This window comes from Delphinapterus leucas, chromosome 18, assembly GCF_059928025.1.
Source record: "Delphinapterus leucas isolate spDelLeu-1000000601 "Yukka" chromosome 18, BTC_Dleu_Yukka2, whole genome shotgun sequence".
In the NCBI taxonomy this organism is placed as follows: Eukaryota; Metazoa; Chordata; class Mammalia; order Artiodactyla; family Monodontidae; genus Delphinapterus; species Delphinapterus leucas.
In genome coordinates this window covers 70,146,429-70,166,274 of record NC_143146.1, presented here as the reverse complement: position 1 = coordinate 70,166,274, position 19,846 = coordinate 70,146,429, and the positions used below count along the sequence as shown (strand labels likewise).

At 34.2% G+C, this 19,846-nt stretch overlaps 1 protein-coding gene across 6 annotated transcripts in view; it reads left to right on the top strand.

The window, feature by feature from the left end:
- The window catches only part of PDS5B (PDS5 cohesin associated factor B), a 196,883-nt gene that overhangs the window by 103,590 nt on the left and 73,447 nt on the right, over positions 1-19,846 (top strand). For all 6 annotated transcript variants that reach the window (XM_022574627.2, XM_022574626.2, XM_089899278.1 and 3 more), the window contains 7 exons: positions 447-592; positions 3,046-3,197; positions 4,448-4,561; positions 10,804-10,885; positions 14,198-14,246; positions 16,515-16,654; positions 18,187-18,302. In XM_022574627.2, the coding sequence (XP_022430335.1) occupies positions 447-592; positions 3,046-3,197; positions 4,448-4,561; positions 10,804-10,885; positions 14,198-14,246; positions 16,515-16,654; positions 18,187-18,302 (799 nt within the window). The remainder of the gene's footprint in view (positions 1-446; positions 593-3,045; positions 3,198-4,447; positions 4,562-10,803; positions 10,886-14,197; positions 14,247-16,514; positions 16,655-18,186; positions 18,303-19,846) is intronic.

The following is a 19,846-nucleotide window of genomic DNA, read 5'->3' as shown; positions in this document are numbered from 1 at the left end:
CTCACTAAGGGTTTACATAGTTAAGGGATAGAAACTTGAATTCTCTAGCCTTTTCCGATTAGAACCACTTGACTTGAATATTTTAACCATTTAAAAAACAAAAGTGAAATATTTAACATTGATATACTTTTTGGTTCATTTATATGGTTTGTTGAATTAATGAGTTTAGGAACTCCTTAGTTAACTACCCTGTCCCACAAATGGGGAGGGGATTTACTACTCAGTTGCATGTAAACTACTGTATTTTGCCTGAAGGACTGACCTTCTTTCCTTCTTCCTTCTCTTTCTCCCTTTCTCTCTTACCTACTCCTAATGTTTTTGAAATATTGAACCTTCTACTTAGGTTTTGTTTTTGTTGTGGTTTACTTTCAAAGATCTTATGCAATCTTTTCAAACATTTTAGTTGTCAAAGTTTCATTTTAATCAAATAAAATTTTATCTTTCAGAGTATCTTAAAGTGAGGTCACATGACCCTGAGGAAGCTATTAGACATGATGTTATTGTGTCTATAGTTACAGCTGCTAAAAAGGATATTCTTCTGGTCAATGATCACTTACTTAATTTTGTGAGAGAGAGAACATTAGACAAACGGGTAAGTAGGCTTAATAATTATTAGTAGGTTTGCATTTTGAATACTTGAAGTTTAATAGTATTTCATTTGAAAATATTGAGATTTAAATGTAATTAGCCCTTTTTGGGGGGAGGCATTTTAATATCTAAAATAATGTTTATGAGAAGATTTTACTTTTTGTTACATTAAATTTTATTAGTTTTTCTTTATTAGGATTATTCTCATCCTCAAAATGGGTCACCTCTAAATGGTAGAGTAATCAGATGTTTAACCTGTACCCTAATTTTAGTAAGTGACTTTTGAAAAGGCCTCTGAACACAACTTCTCTTTTCTCTTTTTCCTTTCATATGGGTATCAGTTCATAGTCCTCTAGCTGATTGTATTATAATTTCTATGGAATGGAAAATACAAGATGTTTTCTTTTTTCTTTTAATTAATTAATTAATTAATTAATGGCTGTGTTGGGTCTTTGTTGCTACATGCAGGCTTTCTCTAGTTGTGGCGAGTGGGGGCTACTCTTTGTTGTGCTGTGCAATGCTCTCATTGCAGCGGCTTCTCTTGTTGCGGAGCATGGGCTCTAGGAGCGTGGGCTTCAGTAGTTGTGGTGCACGGGCTCAGTTGCTCAGTTGCATGTGGGATCTTCCCAGACCAGGGATCGAACCTGTGTCCCCTGCATTGGTAGGCGGATTCTTAACCACTGCGCCACCAGGGAAGTCCCAAAAATGTTTTCAGCATGGCAAAGCTAACCCCAGCAGAGCAGCATGCTTTGAGCCTATCTCCCATGACCCCAAATCTTCCTTCTAGAGCACTGAACAGCTCCACTCTTTAGTTAGTGGCTTCTGAAGAGGGCACTGTGTCTTACATTTGTATTCCATGTTGCCTAGAATGTATTAGGCACTCAGTAAGTGTTTCAGTGAATATTTATTCTCCCCTCCTCCCCTTTGCCTTTCCTTGATGGCATGGATTTTACAGACTTAGACTTAAGAGTAATTTTGGTGAAGGATGAAAATCTTTGGTGTATTTAGGGGTTAATAAGCAAAGAAAGTGGGAGGTCTCTTGGTAGATATGAATAGCTCTAACTAGGTAAAAACTTCACAACATTTTGAAAGTCACTTGTATGGTCAATTGTGCTATCTCCATCATTTAATTCTCTCTTTGATCATGTGGGTTGTGGATGGAGAATACATGGACAGGAATTGCATGGTTTTCCCTCCAAATCTATAGGTATTCAGAGCAACTTATTTTAGTTGATAAATTAAGACTTGTTGTTATTGAATATTTCAGTACGGTATTAAACAATGAAAAGGCCAAAAGCTGTAAAGAAGGAAAAGGAGGTTTGCATCATGGTAGGATAACAGCCTTCTAAGTGTTCAAGTAAACTTTTTCATAGTTAAACTTAGAATTTAAGCTAAGTATTTGTGTATTATTGGGATCATAATTCATGTATGTTTTTGATCATCATGGTGTGTTCATCATAGGACTGCTTGATTCATTCATATAAATATTGAGTACCAAAAAATAATTAAATATATTTATGTTACTGGCAGTATTAGAATATGCTCTATATCTTTAAATTTTCCCTAAAGTAGCACTTTCGGGAATTAGAGATAAGATAGGGAATTGGAGATAAAGTTTTTACAAACATATTGAATTCTTATTTTATGAGTAAAGCTTTTGAAGTCTTTTATTTCAATATGTATGCAGTGGATGGATGAAATAAGAACTATTATTTACTGTAATTAATTGAAAGAGAAACCAAGAGAAAAATGTTGCTGTGAGTGACAGACTGCAAAGGAAAAATTAATAATCTTCGCAGATTCATGAAGTTCTTAATATTACTTCCACCCTACTGATTATAGTGCTGTGTTTATGTAAAATTTAAGATTAAACTCATACCAAGATAATTAATGTTAGGTATACTATAACAGATATGTATTTATTTTAGAAAATAGTTGAGTATCTTTATACCTGAACGTCTTTGCCAGATATACAAAATGAACCACTGATGTGCCTTTGCATTCAGCATCTGATAAAGCCATTGTCATGTATACCTTTAATACAGGTATGCTTAATATAGACCATAATTTGGAAAAAACTCTATAAGGAATAGCTCACAGTTTATCCACTTAACTGTCTTTGCCTTTTACAATTTGGTAGCATGCTTTCCCTTACTCATTCTAAGTGACATTAAGTAGATTGTGATTGAGTTTTGTTTTTTAGGGGTTGGTAATGGGTATATCAAAGCATTAAAATTCTTTATACACGTTAATAGATGTCTGTGCTTGACATAGTAGATATAGTAAAATGATAGTTGTGTTTTTTCATACAGTCATTACAGATTGACATCCAGGAACTGAGGTATGATGAAAATAAATTGTGTAAAGTGAATAAAAAAACTGGGAAACTAGACTTTACTGAATTAATATAAGGAGGCATTTTTAAATTACGAGAAAAAAATTTTTTTTTTTTTTAAGTGGAGAGTGCGCAAAGAAGCCATGATGGGACTTGCGCAGATCTATAAGAAATACGCTTTACAATCAGCAGCTGGGAAAGATGCTGCAAAACAGATTTCATGGATCAAAGACAAATTGCTACATATATATTATCAAAATAGTATTGATGATAGGTAAGTTGAAGACACCACATGTAAAATGTTTAGTGCTTTTGGTATTATATAACTGTTGTTGAGCTATTGTTTTAGGCTAACTATTTTCTTTATAACTTTAAACTCCCTCCTCAGTTTTTACTGCAAATTAAAGGTAGTGAGTGACTAGTTGCTTTCCCACCAAAGCCATAAATGAAGTAGTAATGTACATATAACTTTAGGGATGGATACATCTTTTATGGTCATTTTCGTATACTATGTTTTAACAGAGTAATATTTGAAAGTAGGAGTGTATGTAATTATGATTTAAATTTTGTTTCATAGATAATTGTGTTATAAGGATTCACATTCATTTTTTCAAATAAAATAAGTATACAACCTTTGGATTTAGACATTTTAAATACAAACAATTCCTACCCAAGGCTAAAAAAACTAGTTTATAAATTTATATAAAAACACATTATCTGAATATAATCTTTGTATTTTCTATTCCAGTGTGTAAGGTTAGATCTTATATGGAACCTAGCGATTTAGTAGTTAGTAGAACTGTAAATTCTGCTTGCAGTCTGCATTGATTTGATGAATTTTTAGTGGGGTCCAAATGATCTTGCTTATTAACAGGTGAGAATGAGAAAATTAAGAACCAGTAGGACATCTTACAATTTTAAGAGGTATGGGAAGCAGAAACTGAGTATCTTAGGTTGATATTATCTAAGAGACTTTATATTTATTATTTTTAGAAAATTGACGTTTTTAAGCTTTTTAAGCGTGTGGCATCAGTGCACAGAGATTTGCATTATGGTTTCATAGCCCACCCCCACCATTTAATTTTTCTTTTCTCCTTTTTTTCTTTTTTTTACTTTTATCTAGGTCTCTTTTCATGATGATCACTACAAAAAGTCAAGAATCTTAAACATTTCTTTATGGTTAACTTATAGATGTTTAGAATTTGTCACTTGGAAGGTTCTGGTGTAGTTTTTTAACCCTTTATTATTTAGCCAATGAAATTGAGTCCCTGGTATATAACTTGCCCAAGGTCATGCAGAAGTAGTTAATCTTAGTTAGGTATAGGACTGTTTCCAGTACATCCAGCTAAAATTTTTTCTTTGGCTCTTCTTCTTATAGAAAGAAATCTTTGATTTGGAAATCTCATCTCTACTCAGAAAGAAGAAGCTCTTTTATATGTGTTGTTTATGTGTTTTGGAAATTTACATACATATTTAATACGTACATTTAAAGAAATTAATACAGTACTTTATGTTTTTTCGTAGATTGCTTGTTGAACGGATCTTTGCTCAATACATGGTCCCCCACAATTTGGAAACTACAGAACGGATGAAATGCTTATATTATTTGTATGCCACACTGGATTTAAATGCTGTGAAGTATGTTTCAAATGTTAAACTCTGTTCTTTCCATCTTTTGCAGTATGTTGGATTTTATGGAAAATAAAACAACTGTATTTTTAAATGTCAACAATTTATGTAATGCAAACATTGTTTAAGTGGTCAGACACAATAAAATACTTGGATAGGATAATTTTTCAGAAAGTACTGCTATTAACATGAGATTAACAAGGATTTTTGTAACTAATTAAAAAACAGAGCTGATTGACATGGAATCTTTTAGGATTTAGTTTTTCTCTCTCCAGATTTTCATATTGTTGTCTCAAGAAATGCTGATGTACCTTTTGCTTTTGTTTGTATTCCTTAAGGCATTAGAAAGGTCCATATTGTGAAATTAGTACTTTCTTATTTTCACCTGATACTGATTTGAATTACAGAGTAGGGCAGTAGGATACATATTTTTGTGCTGCATAGCCTCAACATGGCGTTATAGTTTGATATAAAGGTAAGCACAAATACATTTTTATGACCATGTTTCATTCAAAAAGTGCTTTTGTATGGCTTTGTAGGGAATTGGCATTTTATGGGAGAGGCATTACTAATTGAATCGTACTGAGGCTTAGGAAATTGAGGCCTAGAGATGGATATGCTCTAGGTTTCAGAAAGTTTAGATTCAGTATTCCAGTGAATGTGTAACTTAATCCCCAGCTAATGGGGATTAAATATTCAGAAATTAGAAGTCTACGGAGCTGTATATAATTTTCATTCCTACCACAGCTTAATGAGACTTTTAACTGCACTTCCCACATGGAAATTATTATGTATGCTATTTATATCTTTCATAGGAATGTTGAGAAAAAAGGTTGTAGGGGGAGAAATGTACATTTCTTGATACCCACTGTACTTCAGGCACAGGAATATGTGTTAACTGTGGCTGCTTTTCTGCTACAATTGGCAGAGTTGAGTAGTTTCAACAGGGACCTTATGACCCACAAAGCTTATAATATTTACTTTCTGGCCTTTTATAGGAAAAGCTTGGAAACTCCCAGTATAAATGATTTTTTTTTTCTGTTTTACACATGATGAGCTGAATCCCACAGGGATCAATGAACTTGCACAAAATTACACAAGTAATAAGAGACAAAGCCAGAATTTTTTTTTTTTTTTGCGGTACGTGGGCCTCTCACTGCTGTGGCCTCTCCCGTTGCGGAGCACAGGCTCCGGACGCACAGGCTCAGCGGCCATGGCTCATGGGCCCAGCCGCTCCGCAGCATGTGGGATCTTCCTAGACTGAGGGCACGAACCCGTGTCCCCTGCATCGGCAGGCGGACTCTCACCCACTGCGCCACCAGGGAAGCCCCAAAGCCAGAATTTGAACTCAGTTCTTCCTGGTTCCAAAGCTCATTCTTTTTCCACTGCGTATAGTAAAATATGTTACCTCTATAATTAACTGTAAAACATAAAATTTTCATATGCTAGCATCTGTAGAATTGTAATGCATCCTTTTCTTCATGGTGCACTTGATGGCCTCTTAGAATGGATGAGATAGGATATGTATATATCCCATTTGAAACAACCTATTTAAATCACACCCAATCGGGACTCCTTGACTCAGTTCAACTGTCATTCAGGAGTAAAAATGAATTAAAGACACTTGCAAGCAAAAAATGAGAGTTCATCACTCATAAATCCTACTTGAAAAAATTACTAAAGAATAAAAAAGGAAATTGAATCCAGAAGGAAGGAATAGGATAAAGTTTTCTTTACAAGGGGTTGGGGTCTGGATTAAAAAGTAGGTTATCATCTAGGCTGATATTGTGCCAGTGTACACCACTGCAATGATATGTGAACTCCCTTGAGAGTCCCTGGGATACCCTGCCCCATGCCAGGGTAGACCCTGTCAGATAACAACATGTTAAGATGGCAGGTAAAGTGTTCTAATGTTCTTTTGTCATATAAGAGTGAGGACAGACATGTTGATTAATTAGACCATGAATCAAGTGTGCATATTAAAACTTTGAGTCACCCCTAAAAAAATAGAATTCGAATGTATAACTTCTAAACCCATAGGAGCAAAAAATTAATGAAAACCTTAATACCAGAAGTGGAAAAGAAAATAAAAAATAATTGAAAATAGAATACAGAAAACATAAATAGCAGTTTCAAAACTAAATATTTTTATCAGATATCATTCATCACTTAAATGACAAGTCCATTTGATTGAATTAAAAAGAAAAAATGGTGACATAGGAGATATACTGGAAGATAATGTCATGGAAAAGTTGAAAGTAATTTCCAATCTGTGGATCAATTGATTCTACAGAAATGGTTGGTGAGTGAATGAGTATTTATCTCTTTTAAGTTAAAATACTTGAGAGAGAGAGATAATGTTTTTAAAATTACTTTTTATTTTAATCAACTTCTTGGAATTAAGTGACCAACTATACGCCTAATGCTTCTTAATATTTTATTACACTTTAACTTTACATTTATCTGTGATTATTTTCTCCAAAAGTCTTTACACTTATTATCATGAAGTATTTAATGCACACAAATCATGAGTTTTGAAGCATAGTAATAAAATAAAACTGTGTATGAATCTACCACCCAACTTGTGAACACTTTTCTCTTTCATCCTCCTATCCTCCTCCCAGAGGAAACCACTAGCTTTAATTTTGTGTTTCTCATTTCCTTTTAAAAAAGTTTTATCATATGTATGTATGTATCCCTTAATAATATATTTTTAATTTTTGCTTGTTTTTGAACTTTATGAAAACGGAATAATTGTGGGTATACGCTTCAGTGACTTGTTTTTTCACGCCACTCTATTACGTTCCTAAGCTTCATCTACTCTATATGTATAGCTTGTGGGTCATTCATTTTCACTGTGGTACTGAATTACTTTGTCATTAAACCATAGTTTTATTCCATCATCTTGGCATTGCAAATCTGAGTCAGTGCAAAGAATGGACATTTGTGTCTTTCCATTTTTTTAATAATACAAATAGTACTACTGTGAACATTTTTCAATTTAGTATACACATGCAAGGGTTTCTCTAACGTATGGTTATGAATGGTTCTCAAATTTGGCTGCACATTGGAATCACGTGGAAAGGTTTAAAAAATACTGACACATGAATCTCATCCTCAGAGATCATCATTTAATTTGTCTGGAGTGTAGTGTGGGCATTGGAGTTTTTAGGAAAGCGTTTCTGGACATTGCAATGGGTAACCAGGGTTTAGGATCACTGGTATACAGCTATGACTGGAATTGCTGAGAATGCACATTTTCAGCATTATAAACTAGTCAAATTATTTCCCAATGTGATTATACTAAATTATACTCTTACTCCAAAACATTATCAGGCATCTTATTTTTTGCCAATCTTTTGGGGGTCAAATTTTTTCTCATTTTTTTCATTGGTCTGAATACTAATAATATTGATGTTTTACTTAATGTTTCTAATTTCACCACAGTCCTCTGTATATAATACTCTGTATTATAACACCTGTCCTGCTTCATTCATTTATATTACCATTCTAGCCCAGAAAGTCATTTGAATTTTTGTGACCTCTAATTAGTTTGAAAAGTATTTTAAAATAGCTCCTTAGGGGGCTTCCCTGGTGGCGCAGTGGTTGAGAGTCCGCCTGCCGATGCAGGGGACACGGGTTCGTGCCCCAGTCCGGGAAGATCCCACATGCCGCAGAGCGGCTAGGCCTGTGAGCCATGGCCGCTGAGCCTGCGCGTCCGGAGCCTGTGCTCCGCGACGGGAGAGGCCACAACGGTGAGAGGCCGCGTACAGCAAAAAAAAAAAAAAAAAAAAAAATTAGCTGCTTGGCAGGCGGGTTCCTGCTAAGAACTTGTTTGGTAAGGATTTTTCTTATTTACTGAAAGAGCCATATATTTTATTCTATATCTGTGTTCTTTTGGGGAAGACAAAATACTTCCTATATTTTAGACTTTTTGATGTGTACTCACTTTTGGGTAAGTCCCTAGGTTAACTTAAGTATACTGATTACTGGAAAGGAGAATAGAGGCAAGCTTGGGTACTGTCTGATCATGGTGTATATTTCCACCTCCCCCAAGCTCCCCAGAACAACTGTCAGTGACAAGAGTAAGTGGTAGTATCAGGTGTCCTGGTTGTGATCTTCTCTTTCATTGATCAGGCTCTCATCTAGACAGTTTTGAACTGTGGAGTCTGATGGGTAATTTGCCAGTTGGGAGTAGAAGGTTGGAGGAGAGTTTCTCTTCAACATTTGGGCAGGTTTCTGACTGCAGCCCAATGGTAGTCGTCTGTTTCTTTGAACTGACGCAAACCTGTGGTATGTTGGTGCAAACAAGGAGAAGCCATAGTGAGGGAACTAGTTGTCTACTTAAAATGTCACTTAACAAATGGAAGAGTATCCAGGCTCTATCCAGATTTTTCACGTTTATTTAGTGACAGAGCTGGAATTCAGGCTAATGTTAAATAAATGGATATTTGTCTTCCTATTGTAGTAGTACTGCTTCTACTAGCACAACTTTTTTTCCTTAAGTACTGTTTAGAAAGGCAAAGCACGAGGACAAATTGTCTTTGCTGCTTAATGTGATTTAATTGAAATGCTCAAGAGGATGCTCCCCCTGAATGTTATAATACAAATTCTTAGTCAGTGATGGTCACTTTTTGATTTAAGCTATAGCCATGATAGTTTATAATAAGCTTTAGAATTGCTTAAGATTTCATCTTTAAGTTAATAAATAAGATAATTTCTGCTTTATTTTTCTGCTTTAAGTGAAAGCAAGTTTCAAATCCAGGGCTTTCAGAAGTTTTAAGTAGTGATAAAATGTATAGGCAAGGAGAGAATTCATTGACTTTGGAGTTCACAAGTAATTTCACAGATGACTACTCTGTTTCTTTGAAAATTATTTACAGTCCTCTGGATAATGGTCATTTTTGTTTTAATGTTTACATTCTTAAAGTGTGCCAGTTAAACTTTACGGAACTTTAGTAACTGGAAGACAGTAAAGTTTAGCTATTTCAAGATGAAAATGCCCCAGCACTGTTGTTTTGCCAGTACCATGTTGAAGGGACTACTATGAAGGAATTGTCCAAATCTAAGCTAATTTGTCTCCTTTAAAAAATGCAAAGATATTTTTAAAACATACTGCTGAGGAGGGTGAAAATATTAAACAATTGCCTTGTCTATCAAAAGAAAAAGTGTGTTTTTATATGGTTTTATATGCTTCTATATTAAATTACTCTTATGGCAGTGCTTCATATGTGTGATAATGGAGGTTAATAGAAGTATGGATAATTGAAAACAATGAGAAGTATTATTTGGTTTTGGAAAATTTCCTTTTTAAAATTTTAAATGTGAGTGGTTCTGATATTCTATAACTTAATATTTAAATAACATTAACTGCTGTCTGTGATTTATGTATATTTTTTTGAGTACCTATATAATTTTTTTTAGATTTAAATTTCTGCCTGAGAACAATAGAAGTGTTATGGTGATCAAAATTTTTGCCATATAAAATGAATGTTCACTTATATACATATAATGTAATTTATAAATATTACTTATAAATAAAAGTATATAATATAATGTAAAATTATAATATTTTTGTTTCAGCAAAAAGTATCTCCATTCTCTCAGGGCTCAGTCTTTTCCGTTTGTGTCTTTTATTCCTTTTCATCCGGCCTGCTATTGAATACAAGACCTTACTCCATTAAATAATGCTTTATTTCTTAAGTTTGTAATCTCTGCAGTTCATTGCTATGCCCTTGCCTACAAACATGTTCCAGTTAATGATAGATTTTCACTATTTTTTTTTTTTTTTTGCGGTACGTGGGCCTCTCACTGTTGTGGCCTCTCCCGTTGCGGAGCACAGGCTCCAGACGCGCAGGCTCAGCAGCCATGGCTCACGGGCCCAGCCGCTCCGCGGCACGTGGGATCCTCCCGGACCGGGGCACGAACCCGTGTCCCCTGCATCGGCAGGCGGACTCTCAACCACTGGGCCACCAGGGAAGCCTGATTTTCACTATTTTTATACAAAAGAAAAAACAACCACCACTAATCCCTTTCTTTTGATATAGCCATCTCCTCAAATGTTATTATCTCTTATATTTGACTTCTCTCTTTCTCTTCATGTATCACCAGTTGCTTAGTCCTGTAAATTTTACCCTTCTCTGTCATCTCCATTTGTAATTTGAACTTTTAGAAAAAATTAACATGGTTGGGATATTCTGGAAGGATGTTTATCCTGTTTTGTTATTTAAATTTATGTATGTGTTTTTCAGAGCACTGAATGAAATGTGGAAATGTCAAAATCTGCTCCGACATCAAGTAAAGGATTTGCTTGACTTAATTAAGCAACCCAAAGTAAGTTATCAACATTTTTGCTATGTGTTGAACAACTATTTCTGTGTGGAACACTTCTGACTCGAGAACCTATGATCTCTAATTTAGAACACTGAAAATTTTAAGAAACTTATTGCTTAGAAAAATTTAAATTTACTATATCTGCAAAAGGTGATACCCAACAGGAAGGAGAATGTGCTTCTGTGTACACAGAATGAAGCCTTTTTTGGTAGCTTTAAAATTAAAAAAATAAAACCAAACAATAACTCAGCATTATTGAAAGCATAGAAAACAGTAAAATTACACTTAATGTTGCTACACTGAAATGCTGCCATCATCTTTATATAGTCTTGTGGTTATAGAAAGTTTTAATATCATGTAATTATAGTTTAGTATAATGATATTTTTACTTACAATTAATATGGTAATTTTAATGTATTACCTGGTCTTCATAATTATAATTTAATGGTGGTTATTCATCCAGTTGATGTTGTTTGAGAATGTTGTATGTAGGCCTATAAAAAGTATAATTCATCTAAAAATCAGTGTGCCTGGTCATTTTAAATTGCATCCAGGGAAAACAGTGTAGTGTTATTTTTTGTTTCTTTTTCAAGCACAGTGGACCACCCCCCCCCACCCCCCGACATACACCTCATGTTCATAGGACAGAGGTCAACAGAATGGAGTTGTTTCACCTAAGGGGAGAAAATTTCCAGTTTTCCTAGGTGTAAATCTTGCCGTTTGCCCAAAAAATCAGTAAGCTAACAGTAGTTGTTTGAGTGGTTTATAGTGACCTCACTTTTTTCTTAACCTCTAAATCACTATAATAAGGCATTTCATACCACTTGTTTGCCTGATTGAAGCTTACAACTGAGTAGTATTTTTGTTTTATAGGCTGACAATGACCTCTTTGTTTATGGTTTATTGAACATAATTTAACCTTCTGTGATTCCTGAGTATATTGAACCTGCTAGAAGAAGTTTTTCTTATAGTCAATGACTTAAAACTAATTTTAGAGATTCTGCTATTTCAGTACGTTCTGTGCGAAGGAGGAAAATTGGAAAATCCCAGTTAAGTTAGTGTGTTTCAACCAAATAAACGTGTGTTAGTCAGTGTTATAATGCAGTGTTGATGTGTTTCAGATAGTAAGCTCTGGATAAAGTGCCCTTTTTTGCCACCTAGAGACTTGTTAATTTACTTCCTTTAGGTAAAGTTGCAAGAATGTTCTTATTTGCATGTGTATAAAATTATTCCTGATTTTAGGCATTATTGAAGTCATTAGCAGCCGAATAGCATAAGTGTGTAGATCATATGTTGAACAGTGTGATGTATGAGACGGTAACCAAAAATAACTGTTTTTGACTCTCACTGTCCCTTTAAATTTTATTTAGTGGGGGCTTCTGTCCTTTGCCTGTTCATAAAAACTTGGGAGGGTCTCATGACATTCCTGTTCAGTCTACATGAAATAAAATACAATCTCAATTAAGTTACAATGTTTTATACCCTTCCACTTTGTGGTATTTTCCTTTAAATTATCTTAAAATAATTAACAAGTTATCCAAATCAAAGAGGGAATTCTCATTCATGTGTGGTGGGGGATGAAGAAGAAACAGAATGGAGGAGGATAGTACTCTAAAGTGGAATTCTAGTGAAAGGAGAATTCATAGTCTCTTATTACTTAATATTCACTTTATACTGAGAATTGTAGTAGATATTATAAAGTTAGAAAGAAAATACAAAGCTGTGTTTAACTTTTGGCTGTTTATAATTCTGCCTATTTTACCAGGAAGACTCTTAGATATAATAATCAGTACATGTTTCATTGGCTTCCTCATTATTCCTTCTAATTAAGATAGTTTTTATTCTTTCTTAGTAATGTAGCCCTTCTACTTCATGTAACTAAATTGATTTGCTCAGTGTCACTCAAAGTGACTCTGTAGTTTGCAGTATTGTACTTTTCTTTTTTTTTTTTTGCGGTACGTGGGCCTCTCACTGTTGTGACCTCTCCCGTTGTGGAGCATAGGCTCCGGACGCGGAGGCTCAGCGGCCATGGCTTACGGGCCCAGCTGCTCCGCGGCATGTGGGATCTTCCCGGATCAGGGCACGAACCCTCGTCCCCTGCATCGGCAGGTGGACTCCCAAGCACTGCGCCGCCACCAGGGAAGCCCTGCAGTATTGTACTTTGTTGGTGATGTTTCTTTTTCATGTGGATCAACTTCTAGTAAGGCCAGCACCACTTCTTTCCCCCCAAATTGAAAAACAATAGAAATCTTATGTTTCTAGTCAGATCTATTAAGTTCCAAATATTTGGGAATTAGCTCTTGTACGCTATTCTATTATTCTTTGTCTCTCCTTCCTTTTAGAAAGCTCCTTCTCAATAGGGACAGTTTGTTTATTTGTTTATTTTTTGATTTGTTGCTTTCACCCCAGTGTTTCTCTAGCTCAGTATTTTATGCAGAGTTGCTCAGGGACTTTTTTTTTTTAATAATGCCTGATGGAATGAATAACTAGTATTCTTAGAAACATCCTTTATACATGTGACTTTACAGAGTGTATTACGTGCAGCACGATGTGATGAACACATTCATTCACTGAAATACTACCCTGATGCAACAAATAACTAGCACTCTTGGAAAATTTTTGTACCTGTCAGTGGCATCTTCATTGTCTTCATCCAGTGTCTTCCCAGTGGCTTCATGACTATGCCTTATAATCCTCAGGGTTAATGATTTTAGGAATACCTCAGTTCAATCAGAATTATATACTTGTCAACTTTTTGTTTGAGATAGGCTAAAAATGTGAAAACCAACATTTCCAGATTAGTTTCCTTTTTTAAACTTAGTTGTCCTGTTCTTTGAGTACTTAAGAAAAACAAAATATCTCTGTGTCCCAAAAGGTTGATGTAGCAGTCATCTGTTTTTGTTTTGGAGGCTGACTAAACAGGACAAGGGAAGAGGCAGCGACAGTGGAGTATGACTTCACTTCTACCTTTCATTCGGTTCATCTGGAGTTTAAACATGGCTAAAGAAGGAGCATATAGTGGTGGTCAGGGCGTGGGCCGAGAGCATGAATGGGTTATGCTTATTTAACTTTCTAAAGAATACAGTGAAGATTATTGTTAGGAGATTTTTTATTTTGCTGTTTACTAATTGTTTAAAATTAAAAGACTTTTTTAAAAGAGTAGTTTTGGGTTTACAGAAAAATGAGCAGAAAGTACAGAGTTTACATATACCCCTACCCTCTCCCCATTTCCCTTATTATTTACATCTTGTTTTAGTGTGGTATACTTGGTACAGGAGGTTCTAATTTTGCATTTTTTTGCGTGATTTACAGACAGATGCCAGTGTCAAGGCCATATTTTCAAAAGTGATGGTTATTACAAGTAAGTTATTTCAAATATTATATGTAAACTTTAAGGTTTATTTGAAACATTTCTTTCGGATAATATAAAGTGTTTCTTGGAGTTCCATTTTAGGCTATGATAATATAGGAAAATATTAAAGTTTTCTGATTGATTTTTTTTTTCCCCCAACACGCTCAGCTTTCCTTTTTTTTTCTGATTTTCATTTATTTTGCATACTACACAGGATTATTTTGTGTGTTGATACGAGCAAAAGCTGGGTTTTATTACATAAATTTATTTTTGAGAATACATTCAAATTACTGCGTAACCTTGCTGTTAAAAACTGCATGTGTGCTTTGGTATTGCTTGGTCTAATGGGAATCTATCCGAAGCTAATTTCATCCTGAGCTGAAATTTACAATGAAAGATATACCTAATAACTACAAGAGAGCTTCTTTGAAAAAAAAGTTAATTTGCTTTTTTACTTTCAGTGATTTTAAATAAAATGTTATTTAATTGCCTTTAACAGTAAATACTAAAGGATTGTGTAACACCTCCTTTGTTCAGGGCAGGGGTAGGAAAAAGTAGCGGTTTTTGTAGGTCATTTGCTTTTCCTCTCACCTCAGGGATCACTGTGTATAGCATATGGATGGAGGGAAAATCAGGAACACCTGGAGGAATGCTTCTACTGAGCTTCCATGTGGTAGTAATGAAGAGTTCTTAGACGGATTTTTGAGATGTTAACAAATATTCCGAGATGTGTGTGGAAGTAATGCTAAGACACCAAAGAGAACAGTAACCTAATTCACTGGGTATTAGACTAAGTGATAGAAGTTTTAGCATGAGTAGAAATTTCCCAAAAAGACCAAAATGTCTTTTAGTCCTGAGCAGTTAAACATAAATTAGTTTTCAGTCCCTTTGGATAACTTAAAGCAAGTGATTTTGTGCTATTGCTTTTTAACAACTATTTCTCTGGTTGTTTGGCTGCAGACACTGTCCCCTAAAGGAGATCGTCTCCTATATTCTTTTTTTTAACCCCCTATCCATTTTCTTCCAACAAGTACAGTATTTCCCAAATTTTCTTGTGAAGAATGCCAGTATCCTGCAGGTGTTAATAGTATCATCAGAAAAAAGAGTTCCATGGTCTAGTATGTTTGTAGAATCCTGAATTAAAGGGGTTTTCTGTTGTTGTTTTTCCCTTCCTCCCTGTCTCCATCTCTGTCCTTCCCTCCTCTCTCTCCCTCCCCCTCCCTCTATCCCCATTTCACTTTCTTTTTGTTTTGTTTCTTAAATGGTATGCTTTATTGTAGCCTTTAATATGATGCCTATATGTTATGGAGGGGCTGTAAAGTGACATTTTCCAAAACTGTTGACAAACAGTACAGTAGAATTTTTGTATTCTAGAAATATGGAAATGTCATACAGTCAAGTAGTTAGGAGGAAAATTTGTTCTTACTATATTCAGTCATCTAGCCAAGACTTAAAATGGAATTTCAGAGTTGTATATGAACTTGAAGACTGCATTTACTGTATTCATATTTTAAGATTCAACACATTTCTACTACTTTTATTAGAGTCCATAGTTCTATATTATAATTTCTGTTATTAGAAGGATCCTACCTAGTCTTGTTCTCCCTCACAGTTGTGAGTAGCCAGAAAAAAAAGATTCTAGGATGAATATTTTATTAGCTTTCATAAGTGTTTTGATACATGATGTATTAGGAGAGTAGTATAAAACTCATCTATGATTCTACAAGAACTCATCCTTTCTCATGTGATAATGGCCTACCGAGCAGTAACACCTGGAACGTGTTGCTCAGCATGTGTTGGTGCCAAGTAGCATGCGTGCGTGTGTGCATTATCTCTGGATGGTTTAACAGTAAACAGTGCAGTAGAGGAAAATGGTTTCTTCTAGGTAAAACTGATTGATCTTCATTTCTTACTTTGAATTGCAAAAGAACAATGTATACAACAAGCTCAAGGGATAGTAATAAAATTGGTATTACTCAGGTAGACATGTAATGCCTTTAAGTATTATAAGGAGTTATTTAGAAATAGCCAGTTTGGTCTTTCTCTGCATAGATGGTCCTTCACAATGATCTTATTTTATGTTTCTAGGAAACAGATTTTTATTTGTGAAAATGTATTATTGAAGGTGCTCTACAATTTTTATCGCATTAAATTAAATGAATTTGTAAGTTAGGATTATTCATCAAAGTAATAAAAAGAATGAAAAATGTTGATCTCATTTATTATTTTGATAAATTTCTAAAATTGTATTTTAATTGAATTTTAATTTAATTTAAGGAAATTTGCCAGATCCTGGTAAGGCTCAGGATTTCATGAAAAAATTCACACAGGTGTTAGAAGATGATGAGAAAATAAGAAAACAGTTAGAAGTACTTGTTAGTCCAACATGCTCCTGCAAACAAGCTGAAGGTTGTGTGGTAAGGAGAGAAATTTAAAAAGAGCTCATGTTTGGAGAAACCTCCAAATCTTTTTTTGTCCTCTCTTGTAATTCGTTACGTAAAATTTAGAAAATATCACAAAAATAACAATACAATTAAACTGTAATTCCTCTATAGAGACAGTGGTTAATATTATGGTGTATGTTTATATTATACATGTATCTTTGTACATTTTACTTTGTCATTAATTAGTCTTTTGCAGTATTATATTTAGTAGCAACATAGCACACCATTGAATACGTGTACCATAATTTATTGAACGGCCCACTTGTGTTACACATTTAAATTTTTTCCCAGTTTTTGATTAATGTAAAGAATACTTAATCTTTATAGCTAAGTAATTTTACACAGTCTTGATTTCATTTCTTTAGGATAAATTCATTATTGGCCAGTTATCACTGTTGGGAACAAGCAAAACTCAAAAACATCATTATTTTGATAGGATTTGTAAAATTGATTGCTAGTCATCTGACCATTTTTTCTCCTTCAGTATATTAGCTATTCTTATTTCTTTTGTAAATTGTGTGTTTTTTAGTCTTTGCCTATTTTTCTGGAATATTTATCTTTATCTCATTTGTTAGTATGTCATGGCACTGTATGTTAATTAAGCTGCAGATATAGTTTTCTGTCTGTTGTAGTTTTCCCTTTTCATTTTGTTTATGATGTCCTTTACATACTATAGTTTTGTTATCTCGCTAAGTCTATCAGCAGTCTCCTCAAGGTTTTTGCCTTTGGAGTCCTGCTTATGAAATCCCATGCTATTGCAGTTCAATGAAAATGTTTACTGATGTCAGTATTTTTTTTTTAATATTTATTTATTTATTTATTTACGTTGTGCTCAGTCTTAGTTGCAGCACGCGGGCTCCTTAGTTGCAGCTTGAAGGCCCCTTAGATGTGGCATGCGAACTTTTAGTTGCGGCATGCATGTAGGATCTAGTTCCCCAACCAGGGATTGAACCTGGGCCCCCTGCATTGGGAGCACGAAGTCTTAACCACTGCGCCACCAGGGAAGTCCCTGATGTCAGTATTTCTTAATCTGTTGCCCATGCATCGTCCTAAATTCTTTTTTAAAAAAGGTGATTTTTGGCTCTACGCCAGGTTGACTAAATGAGAATCTTCACAGTGAGACCCAGGAATCTGTAGTTTTAATGGGCTCCCCTAATAATTTTGCTTGTTGAAGTTTGTGTATCCACTGACCCTTGGTTTTATTCTTTCGTATTTGTTTTCATTGTTTTGGAATATTTTTGGTGTAAGGTGTGAGATAGGGATATAACTCTGCTTTTATTCTAAATGTTCAGGTATTTCAATATAACAATATATTGAATAATCTACCTTTTTCCTACTTACTTGAAATATTACCTTTCTCCTATGCTAAATTCTTAGTCTATTCCTATTGATTTGTTTATTCCAGCACCAATACTATGTGGTTTTAATTATTATAGGTTCTTAACATTTTAATGTAATGAATTATTTAAAATACTTTTTTAATATTTTAAAAATCTACATTACAGCGAGAAATAACTAAGAAGTTGGGCAACCCCAAACAGCCTACAAATCCTTTTCTGGAAATGATCAAGTTTCTCTTGGAGAGGATAGCACCTGTGCACATAGATACTGAATCTATCAGGTATTTGTATATTAAAATATTGAATTTTCATTACTATTAATTCATTCATGCTTTAGTAGTCAATCATTATTGGGTACCTGCGCTCATTATTGAGTAAGGCACTCATAGTATAGGTTTATGTATATACATAATGGCTATACCCTAATCTGTAGATATCTGTAAATAGATCTATTCATATATATGTATATGTTTGTATATATACATACACTCCTCTGTATATATATATGTATGTATGTAGGTTTTCTTGTTATATATTTTAATTTAGGTACTCTTTCAACTTGGATGAGAATTTGTCAATCCAAGCCTAGTTTTTGGTCTGTTACTAGTATAGTAGTTAGTTAGCTTGCATAGGTTAACTAATAGAAACAAATTGCAGTTCTGTTCTCAGGAAAAGAAAACTAAGTGAATATGTTGTAAAACAACATATGATGCATTTTCAGAGATATCTGAGAACTGAAAATGTTATTTTTAAAACAACCTTCATTTAAAGTTTCAGGTTTGAAACTTTATCACCTGACTGTGACATCTTGGAAAATACTTTCTATTTATATCTGCACTTGGTTTTGTAAAATGTGGGAAGAGCTCTTTTCTTTTCTATTTATTTATTTCTTTTTAGTTTTTATTTTATTTTATTTTAATTAATTAAGTTATTTATTTTTGGCTGCACCATGTGGCATGCGGGATCTTAGTTCCCTGTCCAGGGATCGAACCTGTGCCCCTTGCATTGGGAGTACAGAGTCTTAACCACTGGACCGCCAGCGAAGTCCCCGTTTCTTTTTTTTTTTTTTTTTTATAGCTTTTCCTTAAATCTTTCAACTGGTTGAAAAAAGAAAGTACTTATAAAAAATATATATATAGCATACTGATTTATTAGTGATCAGTAGTACCTTTCAGAGCTTTATTGGATTCTAAAATAAATAATAATAATGGTACACTCTGTACTCAGTAAAGCCCCTTTGGGTTTTTTTTTTTTTTTTTTTGAGGAGGGCATAGGGTATAGCTTTTCACTTGTGACCCTCCATAGAGTAGGGAGACAGACCCTACTTTGGATGCCCATTTGTCACTTTGGACTCCTCTTGCATCATTTTTCATTTGAAGAAAGGGTTCTTCAGTTTGAAAAACAAAAGGAAACAGAACAAAAAACCAGAACCTCTATATTAGTACAAGGAAGAATCTGAATCAGACTGAAATTCATTAATTAAATAAATAATCCCATGCCTGCTACAATATATTTGAAGTGATGCTAGTTAGATATTGGCAAAGCATATTTTCTGCTTTTCATCAACCTTCTGTTGAGTAAGGGAATAGAGAGTTTTAATCAGGAAATTATATTATAGTTCTATAAAATTGGTGCAGATAGTGTTCAGAGGACTGAAAGAAGATTTCTCAAAGGGGGTAGTATTTGACCTAAGAGGAAGAATGGGGTAAGATTGTATTTCTACAGGAAAGGGAGGAGTATTCTAGGTATTGAGATTAATATAAGCCAAGCTAACTGGGATAGGAAAGAACAAAGATATTTAGAAAATAATTGCCATCTATTTAAA